We start from the raw sequence: 14,219 nt of genomic DNA, 5'->3' as shown, positions 1-14,219 counted from the left end.
ATTTTGGAGGACTTTCATTCATAGGGTCGCCATGAGTCGGAAGCGACTTGATGGCACTTAATACACACACACACACACACACACACACACACACACACACACACACACACACATTCAATAGGTTCTGTGCACAAGGTCAGATTTAAGACCAGGTAACCCCATTAGTATATATGGATGTGAAAGTTGAACAATGAAGAAAGCTAATAAGAAGACAATGGACTCATTTGTAATGTGGTGTTGGAAGAGAGTTTTATAGATACCATGGATGGCCAAAAAAAGACAAATAAGTGGGTCCTAGATCAAATCAGCCTGAATTCTCCCTAGAAGCTAAATTGACTAAACATTATGAGAAGACAAGATTCACTGGAAAAGGCAATAATGCTAGTAAAAAACAAAGGGAGCAGGAAAAGCGGAAGACCCAACATGAGAACGACTGACTCAGTCAAGGAAACCACAGCCCTGAGTTTGCAAGACCTGCACAAGTTGTTAACGATAGGACATTTTGCTAGTCATCATTAACTCATCGAGTCGCTCTTACAGCCCATTCTTGAGGGAAGGGGCTGCGCTGGTGGCTGGAGGCGGTGCAGGCATGCCACCTCCAAAGGAGGATCTGCCCCTTACTTGCAAGCCCTGTGGAACCGCTCCATAGCATTTCATGGGGCTACACCACCTAAAAAGTGCAAGTAAGGGCAAAGGGGGCGTTCCCAGCCTGAAAGGGGGTTAGGAAGCTGCCTTAAGGCGGCTCCACCCCCGGGAACGCCCCCCAGGACAACAGCACACAGACTTGGGCCATCAGGACACCTGTGGGAAGCCGAGCCGGCATCCCAGGGTCACACTGCTGCGACAGTGCAAAGAGGCCGGCATCCGCAGCACAACACCGGTGTCCATGCTGGTCATGGTGGCGCAAGTGGCCTGGGCGCTGGCGCATGCGGCACAGATGCCAGCGCGGGCCCTTGCACACCTCCAAACCATTTTCACCCGCACAGCTTAGGAATGGGCTGTAAGTCAGAAGTGACTTGACAGCGCTTAACACACATTGGAGGATGGGGACGCTAAAACAGTCCTGGAACAAGCTGAGCCAAGTGGCCCCTGTAATGCCAGGGTGTGATGGCAACAGCTGAATTGTGGTGATGGTGGCAATGGAGAGAGTGAACCTCCACCCACTGCCATCATTAGTCACGGCTCGGGTCCAAGCTGTGCAGCCCCTGAAGAACTGTGGGAGGTACACGCCTTCCCTTCCTCCTACCTCCGACGCATGGCTGCCATTTTGTCCAGAAGGGACAATGTGCATATTTTCAGCTTCAGTACATGTGAGCCAGAACTGGGGCTGGAATGCCTGCACCAAGGCTGAAAAACTGCACGTTGCCCTTTTCAGACAAAATGGCGATCATGTGTAGCGCATTCTTCCCCTACAAGTGGTAAAACGTAGCAACTGAGGGCACTTTGGTATGCTTACATCCCACTTTGTTCTGGCCAATAAATAAATAAATACTATACTAAACTATAAATACAGAGCCCCGTGGCGCAGAGCGGTAAGATGCAGTACTGCAGTCAAAAGCTCTGCTCACGACCTGAGCTTGATCCCGACAGAAGTCGGTTTCAGGTAGCCGGCTCAAAGCTGACTCAGCCTTCCATCCTTCCGAGGTCGGTACGTTGAGTACCCAGCTTGCTGGGGGTAAAGGGAAGATGACTGGGGAAGGCAATGGCAAACCACCCCATAAACATAGTCTGCCTAGTAAACGTCGGGATGAGACGTCACCCCATGGGTCAGTAATGACCCGGTGCTTGCACAGGGGACTACCTTTACCTTTTTTTAAAAACTATAAATATTTGTTATTAGAAAATGCATATGTAGCATGTGTTTTACTAAAGATAATGAACAATATTAATGTTAATTTGGGTTTGGATTAAGAATAACTACTGAATTGTAATGTAGGAAAGGACTTGTTCATTATGAAAGCACCAATAAGCATATCTTTAATTTTATCAACCATTTACATTTTTATTCCTGTGAGTGGTTGTGTAGGTAGGGGCCCCAGTGTGCTGCCTTGCCCGGGGGCCTATAATGCTGTTAAGTCGGCCCCGAGCCATTCCTTCGCCACTTGGCATAGAGCACTTGAAACTGGCACGGTGTAATCCGGAGCAAGTGCTACTTTCGGAATATCCTTGAAACCGTTTCCTTGTGTCGGAAAGTAATTACACACCAGAGAGAACAGCTCCCTAGGAACCAATTGGAGGAAATGCACACATCAGATTGCCCATTCAAAAAAAAAACAAAAAACCCTCCCCCCAAAACATACCCTTCTGTGGTTCATTGTGAAAGATTCTGAAGACGGTGATCAGGCAGGCAAAAGAGATCAGAGAAAGCCGAAGGGATTAGCATTTCTAAAAATAGGAGTCAATCAGCCTCATTCTTGTTTTCCTCCTTGTGCGCCGAACAGCACATGCCATCGCATTGTTCAAAAGAACATAATTCAGAAGGACTTAAAAAAAAAACCTAAGCAAGTTCATTCAGAAATGAAAGATTGCCTTAGCATTTAGCTCTGGGTTTGGAAAATGCAAGGAAAATTGCTGAAATCCCTGCTTTGCATAGGGCAGTAGGAGCAAGTGAGGAACCATAGCCCAGTGGCACAGCACATGCTATGGATGTGTAGGGGCCCAGGTGCAGTGTAAAACACCTCCAGTTAAAGAATGCAAGGAAAATTACAAGAAAAATGCAAGGAAATGGCTGAAATACCTTCTTTTTACAGGGCAGTATGATAGGGTTGCTAGGTCCCTCTTTGCCACTGGCGGGAGGTTTTTGGGGTGGAGCCTGAGGAGGGCAGGGTTTGGGGAGGGGGCAATTGGACTCAATGCCATAGAGTCCAATTGCCAAAGCCACCATTTTCTCCAGGTGAACTGATCTCTATCGGCTGGAGATCTGTTGTAATAGCAGGAGATCTCCAGCTAGTAACTGGAGGTTGGCAACCCTGAACCAGTGAGAAAACAAAGCTCAGTGGCACAGCACATGCTATGTGTGTATAAGGACCCAGGCTGAGTGTAAAAGACCTCCAGTTTAAAAAGAAAGGACTCTACATGAGACTGTAGGGAGCCACTGCCAGACTGGACGGATTGATGGTTTAGCTTGATACAGGACAGCTTCAGACATTCTCAATATGTACAGGGGCAGACTGGCTGTTTATACGTACTGGGTGGGACACTAGCAGCCAGAAGCAAGCAGAGCCAAGCCCCAGCAGGTTTGGCCCTTATTGCAGGGGCCACATGGCTCAGACCTTTCAGGATCAGTTTTACCTACCCAGTTGGCTGTCAGTCATCCATGGTACAGGAAGAGGCAGCCCTGGATGGGCAGACAGCACTGCTGGCTAGGTCTGAGCTGAGTGACCCCTGCAGGGATGGATTGTAGCTCTTCAGGGGGGGCTCAGCTCAGTTTACTCCTGGACCATTCAAACTCCCCAGTTCACCTGTGATTATTAGGGTCCCTCCTCGCCACCAGTGGGAGGTTTTGGGGGTGGAGCCTGAGGAGGACGGGGTTTGGGGAGGGGCTTCAATGCCATAGAGTTCAATGGCCAAGGTGGCCATTTTCTCCAGGGGAACCAATCTCTATCGGCTGGAAATCAGTTGTAATAGCAGGAGATCTCCAGCTAGTACCTGGAGGATGGCAACCCTAGTGATTATGCAGAATGCACAGCTTCAAAGAACCAGGGGAAACAGGAAGAGGGTGCGTGGCTTTGTCTTGTGGACGCCTTCTTCAAAACCACAGCATGTAGCATATCATCTATGTCTGCGTCTCTGGTGCCGGATATCGAGCGTGCGGTTTTTGTTTCCCACACAGTTTACAGGCCAACTGCTTGGCATTGTGTGCTCCCGTCTCTCTCTCACCTACTGAACTATGTGGGCAGTCTATGTTTGGATTCGTCGTTATTGCTGCAGGGTAAGAGCCAACCGTTCAGGAGCCACTGATGTGATACTTGTGCTATGTATAGTTGGAATTTCCACAAGTGACAAGAAGTGGCACAGTCCTGCCTTTGACTTTCGAAATGTTTCTGCAGCTCCTAACTTGGTGGCTTTCCCCTTTTCAGCACGTAATGGAACATTAGCAGTTCAGCAAATTTAACAGAGGAGGAGGGAGTGCAGCAGATCACAAACATCAAAGATTTGTAAGGATAGGCAAAAATGATTATATGCCAATAAAGGTGTTGAAATTTGAAATTTGATAGGCAAAAATACTGGGGTCTTGATAGGGTTGCCAGGTCCCTCTTTGTCACTGTTGGGAGGTTTTTGGGGCAGAGCCTGAGGAGGGCGTGGCTTGGGGAGGGGAGGGACTTCAATGCCATAGAGTCCAATTGCCAAAGCGGCCATTTTCTCCAGGTGAACTGATCTATATCGGCTGGAGATCACTTGTAATAGCAGGAGATCTCCAGCTAGTACCTGGAGGTTGGCAACCCTAGGTCTTGACCATCGTCATATGTGATGGTAGCAGATAGGACAATATACAAGTTTGGGCAACAGTTTTCAATGCTACCAGTGCATACAGATGCACTGAAAAATAACAACAACAAAAAAGCAATCTTGATGTGATTGAACACAGTTTATGAAAAAAATCTTTTGCTGATCTTTGGTATAAGATCACTTAAATTACATCAAAAGGTTTGATGACTTTGAAAGTCTCCATATGCTCAAACCAAAGATGCAGCATTTTTTTAAAAAAACCTTTCAACCACTTGTGGTCCATTAATGCTCGACATGGCTATCTAGAAGCAATTTAACCAAGGTTTGTAACATCTCAGTTACAAGCCAATCTCAGATTTGTTTAATTATCATGCTTTCTTCCCAGGGAATTCTGAAATTTGTAGCTCTCAGAAGGAATTGAGGATCCTCAGCAAAGACTACTTTCCCATTCATCATATAAGGACCAGACCTTCATGCTACATGGGATACCCGTGCCTGAATATTCTGACTTAAAAAAAAAAAAAGCCAAACCTGAAACACAACCCTGGGGAGCTGTGAATTTGTTTACAGTGGTGGTGATGAATGTGTAACTCTCACCCTCTGTGCCATTTCCCTGATCAATAGTGCCCTCCAAGAAGCTGTTTGCTATGGGGGTGTATTTCTTCTCCGTGAGTCAAACAGCAGCTTGGGGTGGGGATTTTGACAAAGAAAATGGCATGCAGGAAAGTGTTAAACATTTCTAACCCTTACTGTGCTGCAAGTAGCCCCCTCCCTCCAAGTAACATTTCAGTTTTTTAAAAAGGTATTGGGAAATCCAGTCATGTAATATGCCCATCTCTAGTAGGATTGCCAAAAGAGCCCTGTGGTGCAGAGTGGTCAGCTGCAGTACTGCAGTCCAAGTTCTGCTCACGACCTGAGTTCGATCCCAACAGAAGTTGGTTTCAGGTAGCCGGCTCAAGGTTGACTCAGCCTTCCATCCTTCCGAGGTCGGTAAAATGAGGACCCAGCTTTCTGGGGGTAAAGGGAAGATGACTGGGGAAGGCACTGGCAAACCACCCCATAAACAAAGTCTGCCTAGAAAACTTCAAGATGTGACGTCACCCCATGGGTCAGGAATGACCCAGTGCTTGCACAGGGGACCTTTACCTTTACCTTTAGTAGGATTGCCAGGTCCCTCTTCGCCACTGGCGGGAGGTTTTTGGGGTGGAGCCTGAGGAGGGCAGGGTTTGGGGAGGGGAGGGACTTCAATGCCATAGAGTCCAGTTGCCAAGGTGGCCATTTTCTCCAGGGAAACTGATCTCTATTGGCTGGAGACTGGTTGTAATAGCAGGAGATCTCCAGCTAGTACCTGGAGGTTTTAGCATTCAATATAACAACTAGTGTTCAAATCAGAGTTTTGGAAATCAAATAAAGAACACTTATGGCATAAGCATGCTGTTAAGCCCAAAGTACAAGAAAGTCAAAGTAATGTTATGCAGCAATTTATAACAAGTTCTCACAAAGTTCCAATTGAATAATATTGCACACATTTATAAACTTTTAACAATATTCATATAGCATGTAGCTACATAAGAATAGATTCATACACATATGAAGTGTGCTGAATAGTTCCAAACTGAGTATAATTCCACACATTCACAAACATTTTGACAATATTCATATAGCATGTGGCTACATGAAGAGTCAGTTCTTATATACAATAAGTGTGCGGAATGATGTGAACATATAATCACGTAGAGGCCACAGAAGCCGAATTCAATGAGTTTCTGGTAAAAGCCTCATTTCGCGTTCGCTTTTTCAAGCACGGTGATTTCAAGCACGGTGTCATACGCAGCCATCCATTTGAAAAGGGAAGGTACACTCCTTCGGAACAGAACAAAGGTTCCATTTAGGGCTGTTGATTCGGTTCGGGCCGAACTGAAAAACAGCTGAATTTCTCCCGATTCGGCTGTTTTTCGGTTCGGACGAACCGAACTCAAAAAAGGCGGGAAACGGGGGAGCCGAATTTGCTGAATTCGGGGGTTCGGTGAATAAATTCGGCAGATTCGCCCTCCCGCGCCTTCACAGGGCTTCCATGAAGGCGCGGGGAGGGGGCCCTTTAAACAGGTCTGCGCCTCCCAGCTGGGAATATTTGACAATGAAAGTTTGTGAATGTGTGGAATTATACGCAGTTTGGAACTATTCAGCACACTGCATATGTGTATGAATCTATTCTTATGTAGCTACATGCTATATGAATATTGTTAAAAGTTTATAAATATGTGCAATATTATTCAGTTGGAACTTTGTGAGAACTTGTTATAAATTGTTGCATAACATTACTTTGACTTTCTTGTACTTTGGGCTTAGCATGCTTATGCCATAAGTGTTCTTTATTTGATTTCCAAAAGTACCTGGAGGTTGGCAATCCTAATCTCTAGACACATCCTGCTGAGGGATATAATAATGAGGAGGACTCTGCCAGAACTTCCGTTGCTATTGAGGCTGGGGAAGAAGGGGTTAAAGAGGCCTTTGGTTGTGTCTTGGCTCCCTCCCCATTGGAGGGGTGGGTGGCGCTAAGGCCCCTTGAGGCCTCAATTCAAAATCTGACCCCTGCTATAAACAAGTTGTGGTTTATATAGCATCAAAACAGGCTATACATGACAAACTTAAAATCATCTCACAGAATGGCACGCTCAATTTCTGGAATCTTCCTTTGTCCATTTGACAATATTCTTGGTTGTGATTATACCCACAATTATCTTTGAGGGAGATGAAAAGGATTGCTACCAAAGAACCCAAACTACAACTTTTTAAAAACCATTATCTCCGTCTACAGAATGGATTTGCATAAATAAATGACAACTAATACTTTCAGATGTCAAAGATTACTCAGCTCCTGTCAGAAGCCACAGAAATCAGTTCTTAAGAAAAAGGAATGCGATCTGCAGCTGCTTCAGAAGTCGGTGCCGTGTTTCAAGCCTTGAATGTCTACCTAATTGCACTCTTTGCTACAAAATGTGGCTCCCAGTTACTTAGAAAATAGTTTAAAATTCAAGTAATGTGCGAGAAAGGCACTGGGACTTGCTCTGCCTTCTGTTCAAAGCGTTCGGCGGTTCGGCTAATTATCATGTATTCACTCCATGAAGAATAGCCTAAAGGAAGCCGAAATTCTTAAGCAGGCTGGCAAGCGACAACGTTCAGCTTGTAAACCCGCCCTACTGGCTTTGACTGTTTCCAAGAGCATCAACATGAAGATGTTTGAGGGGCTGAATTACACCTGGGGAAACCACTGGGAAAAGCCTCCTGCAAGCAAATCCGTAACGAGGGAGATAGTGAGCATATCAAAACAGATTCCAGTTCAGTGGCACCTTAAAAACTAATAAGATTTCCAGGGTATAAGCTTCAGGGAGGTCTGACTCTTGAAAGCTTATACCCTGGACATCTTATTGGTTTTCAAGGTGCTACTAGGGTTGCCAACCTCTACATAGTAGCTGGAGATCTCCTGATATTACAACTGCTCTCCGGCCAATAGAGATCAGTTCACCTGGAGAAAATGGCCGCTTTGGCAACTGGACTCTATGGCATTGAAGTCCCTCTCTTCCCCAAACCCTGCCCTCCTCAGGCTCCGCCCCAAAAACCTCTTGCTGGAAGCAAAGAGGAACCTGACAACCCTGGGTGCTACTGGACTCAAATCTTGGGCCTTTTACGCACGGGTTGTTTCAGTGGCAATCACATACACCCCGACTACTTCAGAGCTTTGTTTTCATTATGCACCTCTTTTCCAACCTTTAGCAGTCACTTTGCTCTCTCCTCGTGTTTTCCCAATGCTGCCAGAAACAGCATCTAGAAAACACTTCCCCCTGAAGCCAACCCGCCATGCTGCTATAACCTTACAGGGGAAAAATACAGGCATCAATCTTTGTCTGTCATTTTTCTTTACAAGATTAACTGCAGCATGTGGGGATTCCAATAGGCAAAAGTATGCAAGGGTCGAAGGATTAAATCTCCTCTCCCCACATACCGGGGCCTCAATCCAAACTGAGGCCTGGCATTTACTTTTTTACAATGGTAGAAAGATCTGGGCATGGATCTCCCAGAATCTGGTATAGGTTCGCTCTTACAGTACATTCACATATTACAAAGTACAGTGGCGGACACAGGGCTGCCCCAAGGATTTTGCGTCAGATGTCCGCCTGGAATTTTGTGCTGGAAACTCAATTTCCAGGTGTGCATGCACCCAGTTCAGATTGGGACCATGGCACACAAGATGAAAGGGCTTTGGCTTTTTCCCCCATGCCCCTTTTCTGACCTGAAACTGTGCCACATTGGTCAAACATAAACACGTCGCCATTAGTACATGTAGGTTTCCCAGTGGGCAAACAGGAGCTCTCTGGGGCCATTTCAGGTTGGGAAAACATAAAGATGCCTTATACTGAATCAGACCCTTGGTTCCATCCAGGTCAGTATTGTCTACTCAGACTGCAGCAGCTCTCCAGGGTCTCAGGCAGAGGTCTTTCATATCACCTACTTGCCTAGTCCCTTTAACTAGAGATGCTGGGGACTGAACCTGGGACCTTCTGCATGCCAAGCAGAACAGAACCTATATAACCTATTTCACTATTTTAAGCAACATTACAAGTTTCATGGTGCAGTTGTAATGGGACTCCCAGGACATTAAAGTACCTCCACCACTCACTTACATCACCTTGAAGATACTAGTAAAATACAGTCCCTCAAATTCTAACATTACACAATTCATTTATATTAAAATTGTTCTGTCTACAATGGTCTTGCAAGGGCCAGCTTTGATACTCAGATCAGGAAGTGGGTAAGGCTGAAGACTTTGTGCATTGTGGTTGTGTCCTGAACCATGCCTGTGCATGCCTGATAATTAAGTCCTCTGATGAGAACTCCTAGAAAACATCTATAGAAAGCCCACTTGAACTTTATAACGTGTGAATAGGCCATTAGGTGGCTTTTAAAAAGAATTAGACAAATTCATGAAGCGGTCTAACCATGTCTTTTAGTAGGGATGCCAGGTCTGGGTTGAGAAATTCCTGGAGATTTTGGGGGTGGAGCCTGGGGAGGGCAGGGTTTGGGGAGGGACTTCAATGGAGTATAATGCAATTGAGTTCATTTTCCAAAGCAGCCATTTGCTCCAGGGGAGCTGACTGCTGTTGTCTGGAGATCAGTTGTAATTCCAGGAGATCTCCAGGCCCCACCTAGAGGTTGGCAACCCTATCTTTTAACCATAAGTGCTAAATGGAATTCCCATATTCTGCAGCTTGTTAATTACCAGATGCTGGAGAGAAACCAAACTTAACTCCCCGTCACATCCTGTTTATGAGTTCTGCAAAAAAATGTCTATTGCAGTTAGGGTTGCCAACCTCCAGGTAGTAGCTGGAGATCTCCTGCTATTACAACTGATCTCCAGCCGATAGAAATCAGTTCACCTGGAGAAAATGGCCACTTTGGCAATTGGACTCTATGGCATTGAAGTCCCTCCCCTCCCCAAACCCCGCCCTCCTCAGGCTCTGCCCAAAAACCTCCTGCTGGTGGCAAAAAGGGACCTGGCAACCCCAATTGCAGTTAACAGAGCACCTGACTGTGGGTCTTGGTTCCAGTCTAGCAAGGCAGTTCTTACACTTGTTCATGAAATGATCAAATCCATCATTTTAATCAGTACAGTCCATTGGCATAAGAAGGAAAACGGCTTTAGCCCTTGTACAGAAACTACTGCATTGGCAAATATATCTATCGCTATTGCAAAAAAAAAAAAAAAAAGGAAATTGAGAAAGGACAACACAAGAGTTTTGTTAGATTGCTACAGCGTTTTAGCAGAGATTTACCTTCCTCATTGACGTGCCTCCTTGACGCTCGGTGGCAGAACTTGCATATCTGGAGAGAGATTGAAAAAAGAGAGTTTATAAACTCAACACACACACACAGTCTATAAAAAGGAAAAATACAGTTTACGCTTTCCAGGAGGGCCTGCAGATTTACATGCCTGCTCCTGGGGCTTAGTCCCATTGCATGCATCACTTACACACAGACATTCTCTAAAAAGGATGAATGAAACAACTGCTTCCTCGGGTAAAAGAAGATGAGCGTAGCTAAAGCTTTCAAGTTCCTTAAATCATTGCCTGCCACTTCTGCTTAGATTTCAAAAACGTAAGCCCAAAGTCTCTCTTCTGTCAAAACGCTTGCTTAAGAAAAGGTGGGGAAATCGGTCGGGGGGGGGGGGAATGTAAACTGGTTCTTGGGAGAGCATCTGGTTTCACAATCCTCAAAGCTGATTAGCTGGTCTCTATTAATGCAAGCATAAGGGTGGTGGAGGTTGGGGATGGGCGAGTGGGCAGCAATCTTCCCCCGGCTGGTCTGTAAGGACATTTCTACTTCTGAAGCTAAGCAGGTCTGGCCCCGTAAGCTGCCTGGATGAGAGGCTGTGAAGGAGCCAAATCGCAATGCCGATAACTCCAAATGCCCCCTATTTACCAAGCAAGGCTGCTATTTTCTGATGTCTGTTCCTGGGAAATCAGGGCCCCCATTTTGTCTTTTGGGGATGCCCAAACATTTTACATGCTGAGTTGTTCAAGTCGTCTTCATTTTGGTTTTGGCCCCCTCCACAGGATTTCTGAACGGGTGAGCGGATGCATCTGGTCTCTAGTGCACATGCATGCGCTAGAGTATGTACACTATGGCTCTACTTACACATTACATTTTCTTCCATGTTCATTTTTAAGTACTTTCTTCTCTGCAGGAGATTTTATTTTTATTGCCAACTCCCAGCCCTTGATGGTGTGGCTTTAACACCAACGCTGACTGTCAGGAGTTTGGGCACAATCTTGGATGCCTCCTTTTCTATGGAGGCACAGGTCACAGGCGTGCCTAGAGCAGCTTTTTTCCATCTCTGCCAAACTCAGCAGCTGGTACCTGTCTTGCCCTGACCTCGCCACAGTGATCCATGCAATGATCACCTCCAGGTCAGACTACTGTAACTCGTCTGATGCAGGGCTACCCTTGAGGCTGACCCAGAAACTCCAACTGGTCCAGAATGCGGCGGCGTGGGTCCTTACAGGGACCCCACTGAAAGCACACATTACACCTTTGCTATGTCAGCTAGGGCTGTCAATTCGGTTCGGCCCGAACTGAAAATCAGCCGAATTTCCCCTGATTCGGTGGTTTTTAGTTCGGGAGGAACCGAACTCAAAACTGGCGGGCAACTGGGGGGGGGGCGCGAATTCAGCGAGTTCGGGAGTTCGCGAATAAATTCGGCAAATTCGGGGCCGTCAGTAAGCAGCATAACCGTCAGTAAGCAGCATTCTCCTCCCCCGGCCAATCGGTGGCCAAGCTGGGTCTTCTTCTGGCCAATCAGTCAGGATTGAGTACTGGAGGAATCAGCTGATGTGCGGCCCGGCCAGGGAAAGAGAAAGAGAGAGCGAAATCCTCGTGTGTGTGTGTGTGGGTGCTTGTGCACATTCGCTCCTTTCTGTGGCTGCAGGGGGCGTATTTTTTGGGGTACAGACCCAAAACTTTCACTGGAGCTTCAGATGAAGCTTCTTAAGACACCCCCCAAGTTTTGTAAACATTGGGTCAGGGGGTCCCGAGATATGGGCTTCCCCCTTTTTCTTTCCATGGCTGCAGGGGGCGCATTTTTGGGGGTACAGATCCCAAACTTTGAGCGGAGTTTCAGACCAGTGTTCTTAAGATACCCCCCAAGTTTTGTAAACATTGGGTCAGGGGGTCTCGAGATATGGGCTCTCCCCCTTTTCCCTCCCCCTTTTTCCATTTATGTGGCTGCAGGGGGCGCTTTTTTGGGGATATAGCCTCCAAACTTTTAGCATAGCTTCAGTCAATTATTCTTAAGATACTACCCAAGTTTTGTAAAGATGGGTTCAGTGGGGGCAGAAATATCGCCTCCCCCCTTTTCTCTTTCCATGGCTGCAGGGGGCGCATTTTTGGGGGTGCAGATCCCAAACTTTGAGCGTAGTTTCAGACCAGTGTTCTTAAGATACCCCCCAAGTTTTGTGAACATTGGGTCAGGGGGTCCCGAGATATGGGCTTTCCCCTTTCCCCTTTTCCCTATTGGGATGAATGGATCAGCCGATCCTGTGCATCTCCAGAGCAAAACGTCCCGTGCCTAATTGGAATCATCTTGGATTACAAGTCCTCTTCAGCCCCTCTTGATGGAACAGAAGACAGCCACAGTAAGACCCCTTTGGGGCTTTAATCTATAATTTTTCTCCTGTGTATGTGTGTGTGTGTGTGTGTGTGGGGAAAGCAGAGTCTGTGTGTGTGTGGGGAGGGAGCAGTTTCTGTGGGTGGGGGGGAAGCCAAAGGGGGCTGTCGTCGATTCTGCCTGGGGTGTGTGTTCCCCCTCGAGTCTCTCGCTCCCTGGTTTGAGGGGGGAGGTTTCAGTTGTGTGTCTTCTGGTTTTTCCCTGTTGCGAAGGTGTTGTTTTACAAGGTTGAGTTGCTTTGCAAACTGTTGTCGGGACTGGGAGCTTTGTGCGTGGGCGGCAAGCTCTGCTGAGAGATGCACATTAAGGGTGGGGGGGACCCCTTTCAGGGCCCATATCTCAGCCCCCCCTGACCCAATCTTTACAAAACTTGGGGAGTCTTTCAATAAACGTCCTTTGAAGCTCTGCTGAAAGTTTGGGACCTCTAACCCCAAAAATGCCCCCCCAGAGCCGCGGAAAGGCGCGATTGTGTTTTTAATGGCTTTATTCAGCCGAATTTTTTTTTCCGAACTTTGAATTCCCGCCGAATTGAACGGATCCGAAGTGGGGGAGTTCGGACTTCAGCACGTACCGAACCCACAAGGGCCAAATTCGGCCGAATCCGAACTGTACCAAAAATTTTTTCCCGACAGCCCTAATGTCAGCTGCACTGGCTCCCAGTTGAATAGGAGATCAGGTTCAAAGTTTTGATGCTGACATTCAAAGCCCTAAACCAGGGGTGTCAAACGTGCGGCCCGCGGGCCAGATCTGGCCCCCAGAGGGCTTTTATTTGGCCTGCAGAGCCGAGGAACCTAGTCCCCCTTTCCCCCCTCCCCGGCCTTTTCTGGGTTTCCTGGGGCCTGTGCCTGGCTGGGGAGGGAGTGGGGAAGGCTTCTGCCTGGTCACACTGCCGTGCCCGGGGGTGGGGAGGAGGCCCTCCCATGGTCACACTGGGCAGTGGGGGCCCTGGCATGCTCGGGGTGGGGCGGAGTCCCTCCCGCGGTTACACAGGGCCGCGGGCCCGCTGGTGTGCCCGGGGGTGGGGTGGAGGACTTCCCGCGTTGGTGCTGGGCTGCTAGCACGTCTGGGTGTGTGGGGGGAAGGCTTTTCTCTTTTCTTCCTCTTTTTCTGTCCCTCTCTCCCCCTTTCTTTCTTTCTTTTGTTCTCTGTCTCCTTTCTTTCTTTCTTTCTTTCTTTCTTTCTTTCTTTCTTTCTTTCTTTCTTTCTTTCTTTCTTTCTTTCTTTCTTTTTCTTTCTTTCTCCCCCTCCTTCTCTCTCTCTCTCTCCCCCTTTCTCCCTCCTTTATAAATAAATAAATAATAAATAAATTATTTATTTATGCACGCATGGCCCAGCCAAGTGACATTTATGTCATATCTGCCCCCCCCCCTAACAAAGGAGTTTGACACCCCTGCCCTAAATGGTCTGGGACCATCGTACCTACAGGACCGTCTCTCCCGATATACCCCCCCCCCAGAGAACATTACATTCAATGGGAAACAACTTACTGGTGCTCCCCGGCCCAAAGAGTGTCCGGCTGTCCTCAGCCACAGCCAGAGCCTTTTTGGCT

At 47.2% G+C, this 14,219-nt stretch overlaps 1 protein-coding gene across 1 annotated transcript in view; it reads right to left on the bottom strand.

Moving 5' to 3' along the window:
• LOC130486531 (connector enhancer of kinase suppressor of ras 2-like) overlaps nt 1-14,219 on the bottom strand; it is a 513,126-nt gene that overhangs the window by 54,088 nt on the left and 444,819 nt on the right. The window contains exon 15 of the mRNA XM_056859816.1: nt 10,281-10,329. Within this exon, the coding sequence (XP_056715794.1) occupies nt 10,281-10,329 (49 nt within the window). The remainder of the gene's footprint in view (nt 1-10,280; nt 10,330-14,219) is intronic.

Source organism: Euleptes europaea, chromosome 13, assembly GCF_029931775.1.
Source record: "Euleptes europaea isolate rEulEur1 chromosome 13, rEulEur1.hap1, whole genome shotgun sequence".
Taxonomy (NCBI): domain Eukaryota; kingdom Metazoa; phylum Chordata; class Lepidosauria; order Squamata; family Sphaerodactylidae; genus Euleptes; species Euleptes europaea.
Note: the sequence above shows the minus strand (reverse complement) of the source record. Positions and strands in the feature narration are given on the sequence as shown.